Source organism: Polypterus senegalus, chromosome 8, assembly GCF_016835505.1.
Source record: "Polypterus senegalus isolate Bchr_013 chromosome 8, ASM1683550v1, whole genome shotgun sequence".
In the NCBI taxonomy this organism is placed as follows: domain Eukaryota; kingdom Metazoa; phylum Chordata; class Cladistia; order Polypteriformes; family Polypteridae; genus Polypterus; species Polypterus senegalus.
This window is the reverse complement of record NC_053161.1, coordinates 53,647,289-53,662,759: the sequence shown is the minus strand read 5'-3', so window position 1 is coordinate 53,662,759 and position 15,471 is coordinate 53,647,289. Positions and strand designations below refer to the sequence as shown.

Below are 15,471 nucleotides of genomic sequence, written 5' to 3'. Positions count from 1 at the left end.
CCAACAGATCCACCATTTGCTCATTAGCTGAGCCAAATGACTTGATTCATTGAAAAATGTTGGGATGGCAATCAATAGGCAGTGTAAGCTTTCTGTTTTACTTCTGAAATTGTCTGGTCATATAATCTATACATTTTATTAACCACAAAACATTCAAATAGGGAAGTCATAGTATAACTAATCAGACTGCTTTTGCTTATACTGGTCAGTAAGAAATATTTAACACACAAAAGTGTGACTCAAAAAAACAAAAATAAAAAGATAACATTTTTTTAATTATACAGTAGTTCTGTGTAAAAATAAACATCGATGCCTTACAAGAAATGTGTATGTTCTTTGATGCACATGAATAAATGCATTTTGCGAAAGCTTCTTATCTGAATAAAAAGTGATCAATTTACTCCAGAGCTAGAAATTGCTGCAATTTAATTGGGCAACTTCATACGCCTTGGAAAGCAAAACCTCTGCTATTTTGAGAGCTTACAAACTAGGCATTTAAAAAAAACTGACTAAATAACAAGCTGCACACACTTCGAAGAAAAAAAAAACAAACAAAAAAAATGCTTAAATAGGGACAAATTGCTCTATCAAGCAATCACTACAGGATACTGACACAAATGTATAATCATTTGAAAGTGAAACTTCTACAGTTTTAACTTGACTAATGACTAACCTTTGAAACAAAGACGATCTTAATTACTGAATGAAAACCTTGAGCACACTTGAAGAATTCTGTGTGGCAGCCATTTCGGTAGGGGTGAAGATAATGGTATGTACATTATTAGTACATGTTTACAGAAACTAGTAACACAAAAAACAATATGGCCCTGAAACATTCTCTTTACGTACCACCTTTCAGGATTCTGCATGACTTTCCTGAAGTTCTTTCAGTTATACAGTATATTTATCTAGTGAAAGATAACCATTTAAGCACACCTCAGTGTCCTTTAATAAATCACATGTCTATTACACACCACAGAAATGTCCAGTAGTTAAAGGACCCTGCTCCTTATATTTGTCATTGGTTTCGCTGGCATGCCCTTCTATAACACAAGAAATCCCTGCTACATTCTGCCAACTGTTGACTTAAGAGAATAATGATGCTGGACACTGAACTTCCTTCTGGAACATTGGCTACATATATAATTTTGTTTACCCATACAGGTTTCTAGTTGGAGTTTAGTCCCTCTTTACAAATTCTTATCTGTTGGCAACCAGTCACATAAAGTAAGAAACTCATTTAGTCTATTTAGCTTATTAGGTAGCAAAACATTATCAAAAAATAATATTCAGCAACACAAATGGTTTCTTTTTAAACTGGCCATAGCTCAGCTGTTCTAAAACTTCTCATCTTTCTCTCTGATAAATCACTTTCACTCAACTCTCATTTTACATTTTCACTATTACATAATTCTATCATTGTGATAAATAAAAACAATAAAAATTATGTGTTGTTTGGTTGGCATTTAATTCTGCTTGAGCATCAGTGCTGTATCTGTTGTTCCCAGGTCTAGCTTTCACATAAATGGAACTAAATGAGCACAGAACAAACCATTCTGTTTGTTTGCCATTATATCTATCTCAGTTTAAAGGAAGATTGCAAAAAGTAATGATAATCAATGACTCGATTAACAATCAATTAACTCACCTGCAGGAACAATTCCAATCCTAAAATTACACTGGATGAGATTTTCTGTAGTGTTGTCTTGATTAATTCTTGCAATTAAACCATGCATAACTTCACTGAACATTCCATCTCCACCAACACAGATAACCCTAGAGGATAAAAAATTCATGAATAAGCAGTATAATATATTTTATAAAATACTTTATTAAAAAAAATACAAAACTACAGGGGATGCAAACACCAGTGTTTCTTCGTGATGGTCCCAAAACCACAGGGGATGCAAACACCTGTGTTTCTTCGTGATGGTCCCAAGCCTGGGTAAATGAGGTGGGTTACGTCAGGAAGGTATCCGGTGTAAAATTTTGCTAGATCAATCTGCAGACAACAATACAAATTTCCATACTAGATCGGTCGAGGCCTGGGTTTACAGCAGCCACCACCTGTACTGTTAGCCTACATGGTGCTAGTGAAACTTGGGCTATTGATGGCCGAAGAAGAGAGAGAAGGCATGTCCTGAGGCAGGAGGGGAGGAGAAAGGTAAATAGAGTGGAACTGAGGATAGGAACTTTGAATGTTGGCAGTATGACTGGTAAGCAGACAGAGTTAGCTAATGTGATGGAAAGAAGGAAGATTGATATATTATGCATGCAAGAGACTAAATGGAAGGGAAGAAAGGCCTGTTGTTCTATCATAGTGTGGATGGGAGGAGAAATGGGGTAGGGGTTATCTTGAAGGAACAGTATGTCAAGAGTGTTTTTGGAGGCGAAAACAGTGTCACACGGAGTGATGATTATGAAGGTGGAAATTGAAGGTGTGATGATGAATTTTGTTAGTGCACTTGCCCTGCAAGTTGGGAGTGCAATGGATGAGAAAGACAATTTTGGAGTGAAGTGGTGAACAGTGAACCCAAGGGTAAGAGAGTTGTGATTGGAGCAGATTTCAATGGACATGTTGGTGAAGGGAACAGAGGGAATGAGGCATGAGGTAGGTATGGTGTCGAGTAGAGGAATGCATAAGGTCAGATGGTTTGCAAAGAAGAAGTGGAGTAGTCGGATAGATGCAGAATGTAGACAGGGGTACAAGGAAGTAAAGTAAGAGAGAGGTAGTGAAAGCTAAAGAAAAGGCATATGATGAGCCGCATGAGAATCTACAGAGGGATATGATGAGCCACAGAATTAAGTAATGGGAAAGAGTAGCAGAAGCTGGATTTGGTCTCGTCCGATGTGAGAGATGGACGTCTGAAGTGGAGCTCCGCTAGCAGTGGTGTTATTTTTCATATTATTTGCTTATTATCCTGAGATATCCTGTATTTATTCAACCCGAGAGGGACTGCTACAGTATATGTCAGCACATATAAACATGGCCAACAAGAAGGGGGGTTCGAAAGAATCGAAAACTAAAGCTACATCCAAGCTGCGATCAGCAAGCCCCAGTTCAAGATACAGCCTTTCAGAGACAGACCTGGATCAGATGGGCGAAAGCACAGACTCCTCGGGACCACAGTCCGCTACATCGTCGCCGGCTGAGAGTGAAAAGGGGAGCGAAGGTGCAATCGTGTGTGCAGATCTGGATAGCTCACAGATTGGTGAAGATTACCTGAAACTGGAAAGGGCCGTGAAGTACGCGGCTTCAATTACGCGAGCCAGGAGCAGCGGGGACACCGGCTACAGCAAAGTCTGCTGCTTCATCTACGGTACAAGAAGGCACAATTGAGTTATCTGAACTGAAGGTGTTGCTCGCTGAGCTCACGCAAGATATAAAGAAAAGTGAGAAGGCTAATGAGAAAGCAACGGCAAAGGCACTTGAGAGACTGAAACAGGAATTGAAACAGGAGATGAAACAGGCCAATGAATGGCTGCGACAGGAATTCCAACAGGCAAATGAAAGGCTGCGTCAAGAGGTGCAACTTGAGCTTCGACAGGTGCTGGGTAAAATTGAAGAGCGCATTCAGGAAAACTCGGTTAAACTGAGCACGCTTACTGATCAATTGGAGGATCTCAAGGAGACATTCACGAATCGGATTGAAATGGCCGAACATTTAGCTGCCAGTGCCGAGGAAAGAGCAGTAAATGTCAGTTCCAAATGCAAAAACTCTGAGAAAAACTTGGAGACAGACTGGCTGCTTTAGAAGATGGGAGTAGAAGGTATAATGTCAGAATTGAAGGTCTGCCGGAGAATCGAGAAAGTTCAAACCCTGTGAAATTCGCAGCTGAACTTTTTTCTAAAATAATCGGGCGACTTTAAAGCAGAATCTGAGATAGCAGCGCTTACACAGACGCTGATCAAACACCGTCAGACCCCGACCAAGATCTTTTATAGTTCGTTTTGAACGATTATCATTTAAGCTAGAGGTGATGGCACTCCTCAGAAACAAGGAAGATATTATATATGAAAATAACCACATTCGTATCTTCCCTGACTTCTCTCCAGCAACAGCTACTAAACGCGCAGCCTTCTATAATATTAAACAGCGGCTACGCAAGCCAGTGTCAAATACAGCCTCCTGTAACTGAAAGTGGAATGGCAGGGTCAATTCTATGTCTTCGCTAGCAAGGAAGAAGCAGAAAATGAATTAAGAAAGCTGATCCCGGGACTATTCTGATACATAATAGTGAGTCATGGCGGTAAATGATAAAGCTAGGATTAATAATCTACTGTCTGATCTATTCGTTTTAAAATACGGGTTTTTAATCAGCATATATTCTCATATATTCTTATTATTACTTAGTATTACTAGGGCGCTATCTGTTTATGTTTTATTGTGCTTAATTACCTTTTCCTCCTTTTTTTTTTTTTCTTTTCTAATTATTTCATCTCTACCCTAAACGAGACTGTTCAATATCATACCCTTGGTTTACTGTTATTGCTATTACTGCATTAAGACTTGTTATGCTTATTTTGGACACATCTTTAACACCATCACCTGGGTTTATTATCTGGGTGTATCATCTTAATGCACTAAAATTGCTGAAGACTATATATATATTTTAAGTGCAAAATTCTTTTTTTTTTTCTTTTAAAGACTATATTGGTAACAGATATCTCTATCTTTTAACCCTAAAGCACCGCTGCATGGGGGCTTGTTGTGCTTTGGACGTGCTCTGTCTCTGGGTATGTCAGAGGACTGGGACTGCGTGAAGTGGGTTTTAGCCTCACTTGGGGAGGCAAAAAGTTAAGGGGGGGAGAGAAAGAGAGCAGGCTTGATCTATACCTAATCTATCCTCTCAATCTTTATAATTATAACTATCAACGTAATAATAAGCTGCATGGCAACAACTCTTGGGGAAATAGGAAATTAAGACCTAAACTATCTCACTTCCAGTTAAGACTATAAAATGACATCAAAAACTCAGAATCAGTGTCTCCATGATGGGACAGTTAACTTGTAAGCTGGAATGTTAAAGGCCTGAATCACGAATTAAAGAGAAAGAAAGTACTTTCTCACCTAACAGGTCTAAATGCTAAAATGGTATTTTTACAGGAAACCCACTTACTAAGCAAGGATCAGTTCCGCTGCAAAAGACTGGACTGGCCAAATGTTCCATTCTAGTTTTACAAAGAAAAATGAGAGGTGGGAATTCTCATACATAGAACAGTACCATTTGTAGCATCAGATGTAGTATTGGATCCTGAAGGGAGATATGTAATGGTCATGGGAGACTTATCTAACTGTAAAATGATTTTGATAAATGTTTATGCACCTAATGTTGATGATAAGGAATTTATACAAAATTTATTTGCATCCATTCCCAATCTGAACACTCATAAAGTTATAATGGCTGGGGACTTTAATTGTGTTCTAAATCCACTTTTAGATAGGACTTCCTCCACAGGGGAACAACATCTAACACTGCAAAGATAATTACAAAGTTTATAACTGATCACAACTTATCAGATCCCTGGAGGTTTTAAACCCAAATTCAAGAACATATTCTTTCTACTCACCAGTACATCATTGCTACTCAAGGATTGATTACTTCTTTATAGACAATAACTTCTTGCCTAAGATTAAATCTTGTAAATACGATGCTATTGTTATTTCGACCATGCACCTATGATCTTGGAGCTGAAATTACTAAGCCCCATACACTCACCCGCAGATGGCCTCAACCCGCTTCTATTAGCTGACGAGAATTGTACTGAATTTATATCCAAACAAATCAAATTCTTTCTAGAGACAAATACATCCCCAGATCTCTGCAGGAATACTCTGGGAAACTCTTAAGGCCTTCTTAAGAGGACAGATTATCTCATATCTTTCCCACAGAAATAAATCCGAAGCAAGAAAGTAGCAGAGATAAAAAGCGAAATTACTAAAATAGATGAAGAACATGCCAGACTACCAAGCGAGACTCTACATGAGGAGGCAGGCTCTACATTCAGAATTAAACCTCTTGACAACTAAAGAAACTGAACAACTAATTTACAAATCCAGACATCATTACTATGAACATGGAGAGAAAGCTAATAAGCTTTTAGCTCAACAAATTCACAAGCAAGAAGTGCAACGCAATCTCGTAATCACTAACACGAACGGAGATAAAATCATCGAACACAAAAATATAATGCACACTTTCAGAGACTACTATAAATCCCTATATACTACTGAGTTTAAAGAAGACAATATACAATCTAATGCATTTCTGGATACATTACAGATACCACAAATAGACGCTTTTAGTGTGGAGGAACTTGATAAACCTCTGGCATTATCAGAATTACTAGATGCTATAAAGTCACTCCAAGGTGGAAAAGCAGCAGGCCCTGATGGCTACCCTGCAGAGTTTTACAAGAAATTCTCCGCTCAGCTAGCTCCCTCCTATTAGCAACATTTACAGAAGCCAGAGATAACCAATTCTTCCACAAACCTTTCGCCAAGCACTAATCACTGTCTTTCCAAAACAAAATAAGGACTTATTACAATGTGCATCATACAGACCAATTTCACTTCTGAATAACGACGTTAAAATACTCTCTAAAATCATAGCTAGAAGGATGGAGAAAGTGCTCCCTCGTAATATCACAAGACCAAACTGGATTTATTAGGGGCCACACTTATCTTCAAATCTTCACGCCTGTTTAATGTAATATACTCACCAACTAAATCAAACACCCCAGAAATATTATTATCATTGGATGCAGAAAAAGCATTTGACATGATTGAATGGAAATACCTTTTTACTACATTGGAGAAGTTTGGGTTTGGCCCGAACATTTGTGCATGGATTAAATTACTGTATACTAACCCAGAAGCTTCAGTTTGCATCAATAACATTTGCTCAGACTACTTTAAACTAGAACGTGGCACTAGACAAGGATGCCCTTGTCACCGCTGCTGTTTGCATTGCCATTGAACCACTGGCAATACATTGTCGAAATACTGATCAGATAAAGGGGATTAGCAGAGAAGGACTGGAACAGAAAATCTCATTATATGCAGATGATATGGTACTGTATATTTCGGACCCAGAAAATTCTGTGCCTGCAGTCTTAGCAGCACTCACAGAATTTCAAAAGATCTCTGGCCTCAGAATTAATCTGAATAAAAGTGTACTCTTTCCAGTGAATTCTCAAGCATATAATATTAGATTAGACACCCTACCTTTTATCATTGCAGAACAGTTTAAATACCTAAGGCTAAACATCACAAGTAAACATAAAGCTCTATATCAACAAAATTTCGCCGTCTGCATGGAAAAAATTAAACAAGACTTGCATAGATGGTCAACTCTTCATCTCACTCTAGCTGGAAGAATTAACACTGTTAAGATGAATATTCTTCCTAAGCTCCTTTTTATTTCAAAACATACCAATATACATTAATAAATCATTCTTTAAGCAATTAGATTCAACAATAACCTCATTTATTTGGAATTCAAAACATCCACGCATCAAAAGAGCGACCCTACAAAGACAAAAGGCAGAAGGCGGCATGGCTCTACCTAACTTCCAGTTTTATTACTGGGAAGCAAATATACAGGCAATAAGAACCTGGACACAAATAGAAGAACATACACAAGCTTGGACCGCAAAAGAAGTAAAATCATGTAGTACTTCTTTGTATTCCTTGCTCTGTGCTCCAATAAACACACGTTATCGGCAATACACTAATAAGCAAACTCTCCTCTTTTGAGTCAGTGGGAAACCGATGTGTTATATTATTTGAAATTGAAAAAAATCAAATACTCAGAGGATCCGTACAGACTTTTTTCAAAACATGGCAGGATCTAATCAGTAATATTTTAAAATAAGTCCATAAAGCACAGAGAATTTATTAATTTAGGTATGTTTACAAGCCTTAAATTTTACGTCGTTTGGCTTGCTCGCTCTCTCAGGGGTGGGGATCGATCTGTTTTTAACTCATTTTTTCTTTTTGTAAAAACTTGATTGCTTTGTATGGATTGTAATAAAATAAATAAATAAAAAAAAAGAGTAGCGGAAGCTAAGTTAAAAAGAGGGAGGTGATAACTAGCAAGCAGCAGTATGACTTCATACCAGGAAAGAGCACCACAGATGAGATATTTGCTCTGAGGGTGTTGATGTAGAAGTATAGAGACTGGCAGTTGTTCGCATTTCGTCTTTGTGGACCTGGAGAAAATATATGACAGGGTGCCACGAGAGAAGTTGTGGTATTCTATGAAGAAGTCGGGAGTGGCACAAAAGTATGTAAGAGTTGTACAGGAAATGTACAAGGGTCTGCTGTAGGTGTGATGGATGCATTCAAGGTGGAGGTGGGATTACATCAGGGATCAGCTCTGAGCCCTTTCTTATTTGCAATGGTGATGGACAGGTTGACAGAGGAGATTAGACAGAAGCTGATGACACTGTGATCTGTCGTGAGAGTAAGGAGCAAGCTGAAGTGACCCTGGAGAGGTGGAAATATGTCTAGAGAGTAGAGGAATGAAGGCTAGTAGGAACAAGTCAGAATGCATGTAAACGAGAGGGACGTCAGAAGTGTGATGAGGATGCAGGGAGCAGAGTTGGCAAAGGTGGATGAGTTTAAATATTTGAGATCAACAGTACAGAGTAATGGGGAGTATGGAAGAGAGGTGAAGAAGAGAGTGCAGGCAGGGTGTAAAGGGTGGAGAAGAGTGTCAGGAGTGATTTGTAACAGACGGTTATCAGCAAGAGTGAAAAGGAAGGTCCACAGTACGATAGTAAGACCAGCTATGGGTTGGAGACGGTGGCACTGCCCAAAAAACAGGAGACAGAGCTGGAGGTGTAATAGTTAAAGATGTTAAGATTTGCATTGAATGTGATGAGGGATGGACAGGATTAGAAATGACTACATTAGAGGATCGGCTCAGGTTGGACGGTTTGGAGACAAAGTTAGAGTGGCGAGATTGCATTGTTTTGGATATATGCAAATGAGAGATGCTGGATATATTGGGAAAAGGATGCTAAGGTAAGAAGAAAAGAGGAAGGCCTAAAAAGAGGTTTATGGATGTGGTGAGAGAAGACATGAAGGTAGTAGGCGTAACAGAGCAAGACGCAGAGGACAAGAGGATATGGAAAAAGACAATCTGCTTTGGCGACCCGTAACAGGAGCAGCTGAAAAATGAAGGTGACAACTGTCATATATATATATATATATATATATATATATATATATATATATATATAAAAATCACACAGAACACGTTTTCCAGTGATGTACATAAATACATGGCATATCTGTTTTGTGAATGCATGTCATACTGTCCACCGTCTATGAGGCTTAAAAGAGAACAACATCCATCATCCAACTCGCTATATCCTAAATACAGGGTCACGGGGGTCTGCTGGAGGCCAATCCCAGCCAAGACAGGGCGCAAGGCAGGAAACAAATCCCAGGCAGGGTGCCAGCCCACCGCAGGGAACACAAACACCCACACACCAAGCACACACTAGTGACAATTCAGGATCGGCAATGCACCTAACCTTCATATGTTTGGACTGTTGGAGGAAACCGGAGTGCTTGAGAAAACCCACGTAGACACAGGGAGAACATGCAAACTCCACACAGGGAGGGCCCAGGAAGCGAACCCAGGTCTCCTAACTGCAAGGCAGCAGCGCTACCACTGCACCACCATACTGCCCGAACAACAACAAGAGATAGAAAAAATGAAGAAACAATTTGAACCACCACCCAACATTTTGGCCTGAAGAACCTCACTAATATTAAGTACATAGATTAGATAAATGCAGTGTTTTGTGTTGACTGAAAAGAACAGTTGAATACAAGAATTAATTTTACAAATTTAAAACACTGTAGGAATACAGGTATGATGGAATAAATATATACCCAAATCATCACCATGACTAAAATGTTAATCATAATTGTACCTTTCACTGATTTGGCTTATATTTCACAGCATAGCATCTACTTCTGGATTACAATTTATTTACATATACAGTATAACCTTTTATTTTACTATGTAAGACATAAAAGTATTGTCTAGTGTGACTAAATGAACCTTTTAGATGTCTATTTATAAAATATGTGCAACTGTCCGTCTAACTAATGTAACAAGCTTTAATACTCAAAACAGCATCAATATATGTTTAAAGCATGCCACTGGGATACTTGCCAATTCAGATGAGGTAACATCCCAGAATATATTGGGAACTGACTATAATCATTAACTTTCAATTCTACTAATATTTTTAACATCTCATAAATTTCCAGTACTACACCCTGTACTCGATATGAAGTCTATACAGTTTACTAATGTGTTTTGCTTTTGTTGATATAAAGACTAAGCTCAAGGCAAATTACAGTATCACAGACCATTTTTGTTTTCACATTCAATATATAATCAACAAAGTTTGAAACTAAATGTGTAATTCTGGGAAAAAATAATTAAAAATAACCAAAAAGCTTTGATGTTTTGGTTTCATAAGTGTGTGCACCATATATGGGGACTATTGCCATGTTAATACATCATAGCTGAAATGATGTATAATTCAATTCAATTTAATTTAATTTCACATTTTTGTCCTACAATGGAATTCTGTTTTATCAGCAGGTTTTACAATGAGACCATAATGTAACATTGAAAACACAATACAAAGAATGCGGACAACAAACATAAATTTAGTATAAATACATATAATATAGTATTTATAGTAGTATTTATAGTAGTATTTACCTAACATCAATAAAGTAAAATAAAACCACCTTCCATTCTCACCACCAGACTCTCTCTCTCTAAAAGCTTAGGACCACTTTATACAAAATTTGCCATCACCCCTCTTTAGAATAGACTCTTAATGATCACTTGACCTCTTCTAATTGCCACTCCCTGGGATGCGCCCTTCCTGCTTAAGGGTACAGGAATAGCAGGTTAAAACACCCTACGGTAGCTCCTAGTGTCCTCGCATCCTTGACCCACAAAGATGCACACATCTGTTATACTGTCTCTGTGATGTTCTTTCATTAAAAAATGCCAATGGGACATTCCTACATTATAAAAATCTGTCTTTAAGGTTAGTGCCTGTGACACCCCTTATAATACTGATTAATTTGATAAAGTATTACCTACACACTGTGTTATTTAAAATGTTTTTTTAACTTGTTGGGCAGTTAATTTGTTTATAAAGTTGCTAGTTGTACACTTGTTTTCTACTACACAACATTTTATCATAAGATGATGAAAGATAATCCTCAAATTCAAGTCCTGTTTATTTCTACTAAAACTTTTTCACTCATGAATGAAAAACAGCATATTTTATCTTGTAATACTGACTTTATGGATTGCTTTATCTAGCAATTTACCATTTGATCCAAAACAGCATTGTTCAACAATCTATTGAGTATTTTTTGGATTAAGCTATATCAAAATTTTTGTATTAATAATTAAGGACCGCAGAATGTTGTTATGTAAATAAAACATATTACTAGGGTAATGGCTTAGTCATCCTGTGGGGAACTCTTAACTGAGGAGGTCCTCTTTACACTAATGTCAAACGGAATGGTAACTATTACACGAGTTAGTTATATACTGTACAATGGTAAATCAAAAAGTAAAGGCAATCTGATAACTGTGTATTACATATACATATATATATATATATATATATATATATATATATACATATATATATATATACATATATATATATATATATATATATATATATATATAATAGATAATAGATAAATAGATAGATACTTTATTAATCCCAAGGTGAAATTCACATAATCCAGCAGCAGTATACTGATACAAAAATATATATATATTAAAGAGTAATAAAAATGCATGTAAAAGCAGACAATAACTTTGAGTAATGTTAGCATTTACTCCCCTGGGTGGAATTGAAGAGTCGCATAGTGTGGGGGAGGAACGATCTCCTCAGTCTGTCAGTGGAGCAAGACAGTGACAAAAGTCTGTCACTGAAGCTACTCCTCTGCCTGGAGATGACACTGCTCAGTGGATGCACTGGATTCTTCATTATTGACAGGAGTTTGCTTAATGCCCGTCGCTCTGCTACAGATGTTAAACTGTCCAACTTTACTCCTACAATAGAGCCTGCCTTCTTGACAAGTTTGTCCAGGCGTGAGGCGTCCTTCATCTTTATGCTGCCTCCCCAGCACACCAACGCGTAGAAGAGGGCACTCGCCACAACCGTCTGTTAGAACATCTGCAGCATCTTATTGCAGATGTTGAAGGACGCCAACCTTCTAAGAAAGTATAGTCGGCTCTGTCCTTTCTTACACAGAGCATCAGTATTGGCAGTCCAGTCCAATTTGTCATCCAGCTGCACTCCCAGGTATTTATAGGTGTGTACCATCTGTACACAGTCTCCTCTGATGATCACAGGGTCCATGAGAGGCCTGGGCCTCCTAAAATCCACCATCATTTCCTTGGTCTTGCTGGTGTTCAGGTGTAAGTGGTTTGAGTCGCACCATTTAACAAAGTCTTTGATTAGCTTCCTGTACTCCTCCTCCTGCCCACTCCTGATGCAGCCCACAATAGCAGTGTCTTTAGCGAACATTTGCACGTGGCAGGACTCTGTGTCATATTGGAAGTTTGATGTATATAGGGTGAACAGGACCGGAGAAAGTACAGTCCCCTGCGGCGCTCCTGTGTTGCTGACCACAATGTCAGACCTGCAGTTCCTGTGACGCACATACTGAGGTCTGTCTGTAAGATAGCCTACGATCCATGCCACCAGGTGTGACTCTACTCCCATCTCAGTCAGCTTGTCGGTAAGGAGCAGAGGTTGGATGGTGCTGAAGGTGCTACAGAAGTCCAAAAACATAATTCTTACAGCACCACTGCCTCTGTCCAAGTGGGAGAGGGATTGGTGTAGCATATAGATGATGGCATCCTCTGCTCCCACCTTCTTCTGGTATGCGAACTGCAGAGGGTCGAGGGCATGGTGAACCTGTATATATATATATATATATATATATATATATATATATATTTCGGAAAGTATTCACAGCGCATCACTTTTTTCACATTTTGTTATGTTACAGCCTTATTCCAAAATGGATTAAATTTATTTTTTTCCTCAGAATTCTACACACAACACCCCATAATGACAACATGAAAAAGGTTTACTTGAGATTTTTGCAAATTTATTAAAAATAAAAAACTGAGAAAGCACATGTACATAAGTATTCACAGCCTTTGCCATGAAGATCAACATTGAGCTCAGGTGCATTCTGTTTCCCCTGATAATCCTTGATATGTTTCTGCAGCTTAATTGGAGTCCACCTGTGGTAAATTCAGTTGATTGGACATGATTTGGAAAGGCACACACCTGTCTATATAAGGTCGCACAGTTGAGTCTGAGCACAAATCAAGCATGCAGTCAAAGGAATTGTCTGTAGACCTCCGAGACAGGATTGTCTCGAGGCACAAATCTGGGGAAGGTTACAGAAAAATTTCTGCTGCTTTGAAGGTCCCAATGAGCACAGTGGCCTCCATCATCCGTAAGTGGAAGAAGTTCAAAATCACCAGGACTCTTCCTAGAGCTGGCCAGCCATCTAAACTGAGCGATCAGGGGAGAAGGGCCTTAGTCAGGGAGGTGACCAAGAACCCAATAGTCACTATGTCAGAGCTCCAGAGGTCCTCTGTGGAGAAAGGAGAACCTTCCAGAAGGACAACCATCTCTGTAGTAATCCACCAATCTGGCCTGTATGGTAGAGTCGCCAGACGGAAGCCACTACTTAGTAAAAGGCACATGGCAGCCCGCCTGGAGTTTGCCAAAAGGCACCTGAAGGACTCTTAGTCCATGAGAAACAAAATTCTCTGGTCTGATGAGACAAAGATTGAACTCTTTGGTGTGAATGCTGGTGTCACGTTTGAAAGAAACCAGGCACCGTTCATCACCAGGCCAATACCATCCCTACAGTGAAGCATGGTGGTGGCAGCATCATGCTGTGGGGATGTTTTTCAGTGGCAGAAACTGGGAGACTAGTCAGGATAAAGAGAAAGATGACTGCAGCAATGTACCGAGACATCCTGGATGAAAACCTGCTCCAGAGCGCTCTTGACCTAAGACTGGGGCGACGGTTCATCTTTCAGCAGGACAACGACCCTAAGCACACAGCCAAGATATCAAAGGAGTGGCTTCAGGGCAACTCTGTGAATGTCCTTGAGTGGCCCAGCCAGAGCCCAGACTTGAATCCGATTGAACATCTCTGGAGAGATCTTAAAATGGCTGTGCACCAACGCTTCCCATCCAACCTGATGGAGCTTGAGAGGTGCTGCAAAGAGGAATGGGCGAAACTGGTCAAGGATAGGTGTGCCAAGCTTGTGGCATCATATTCAAAAAGACTTGAGGCTGTAATTGCTGCCAATGGTGCATCGACAAAGTATTGAGCAAAGGCTGTGAATACTTATGTACATGTGATTTCTCAGTTTTTATTTTTAATAAATTTGCAAAACCTCAAGTAAACTTTTTTCATGTTGTCATTATGGGGTGTTGTGTGTAGAATTCTGAGGAAATAAATGGATTTAATCCATTTTGGTATAAGGCTGTAACATAACAAAATCTGGAAAAAGTGATGCGCTGTGAATACTTTCCAGATGCACTGTAGAGCTTTGCCTAACTAAGTCTATTATTACTATTATTATCCATTCTGAGAAATACAGTGCAATAGTTTTAAAAGTATCATAATATATCATAAGCAAACCCGTTTCATTTATCACTGAACTTCCAAAGTATATATTACTTTAGTATTCAGAACTCCATTAATTATGCATGTATGCATTTTATACCAGGAATTATCTCATAAATATTTCAATTAATAATTCCACTCATAAACTTAATTAAATGAAACCATTATTAAAGTTCTCCAAGGTAAATACTCACCCATCGTATTTTCTGAGGTCAGCTTCAGTGCACAAATGGTCTCTAGCATGATTAGCATGCTCTGTTACTATGGAAACAAATGCATATAATAAATGGCTGGTTATAACTAAGCAATTATTCTCAGAACTCATAAGCAAGCCAGCAAGTGTTGATTAACATTTATTTTATGAGATATTATTTTAAAGGTACATTTTATATTAAAAAAAAAAACTTTTTGAAAAAATAAGAAGGCCAAAAAGAACTATTCTAATAATAGTTTATAAAAGTTAAAGTGACAGAAAATTATTACATTTGATTAAGGTACAATAGCAACACCACTATTTTAACCATTTTAAAGTCATCAAAATCTATAACCAAACTTAAAAAAAATGCTAACTAATTAAATAAGCCAGTGAATCAATTGCAGCATGTTTTCAAGAATTTTAGGTATTATAACAAACAACAGCAACAAACCAGGTGAAAATGTCTGTGAGCTGTACAGTACAGACCGAAGAAGTCTTTAAAATGAACAACACGAGGAGACCTCAGACAAATAA

At 38.4% G+C, this 15,471-nt stretch overlaps 1 protein-coding gene across 1 annotated transcript in view; it reads right to left on the bottom strand.

The window, feature by feature from the left end:
* The window catches only part of cerk (ceramide kinase), a 68,960-nt gene that overhangs the window by 40,049 nt on the left and 13,440 nt on the right, over nucleotides 1-15,471 (bottom strand). The window contains exons 4-5 of the mRNA XM_039762144.1: nucleotides 14,936-15,002; nucleotides 1,649-1,776 (exon numbers count right to left, since the gene is read on the bottom strand). Coding sequence (XP_039618078.1) covers nucleotides 1,649-1,776; nucleotides 14,936-15,002 — 195 coding nt within the window. The remainder of the gene's footprint in view (nucleotides 1-1,648; nucleotides 1,777-14,935; nucleotides 15,003-15,471) is intronic.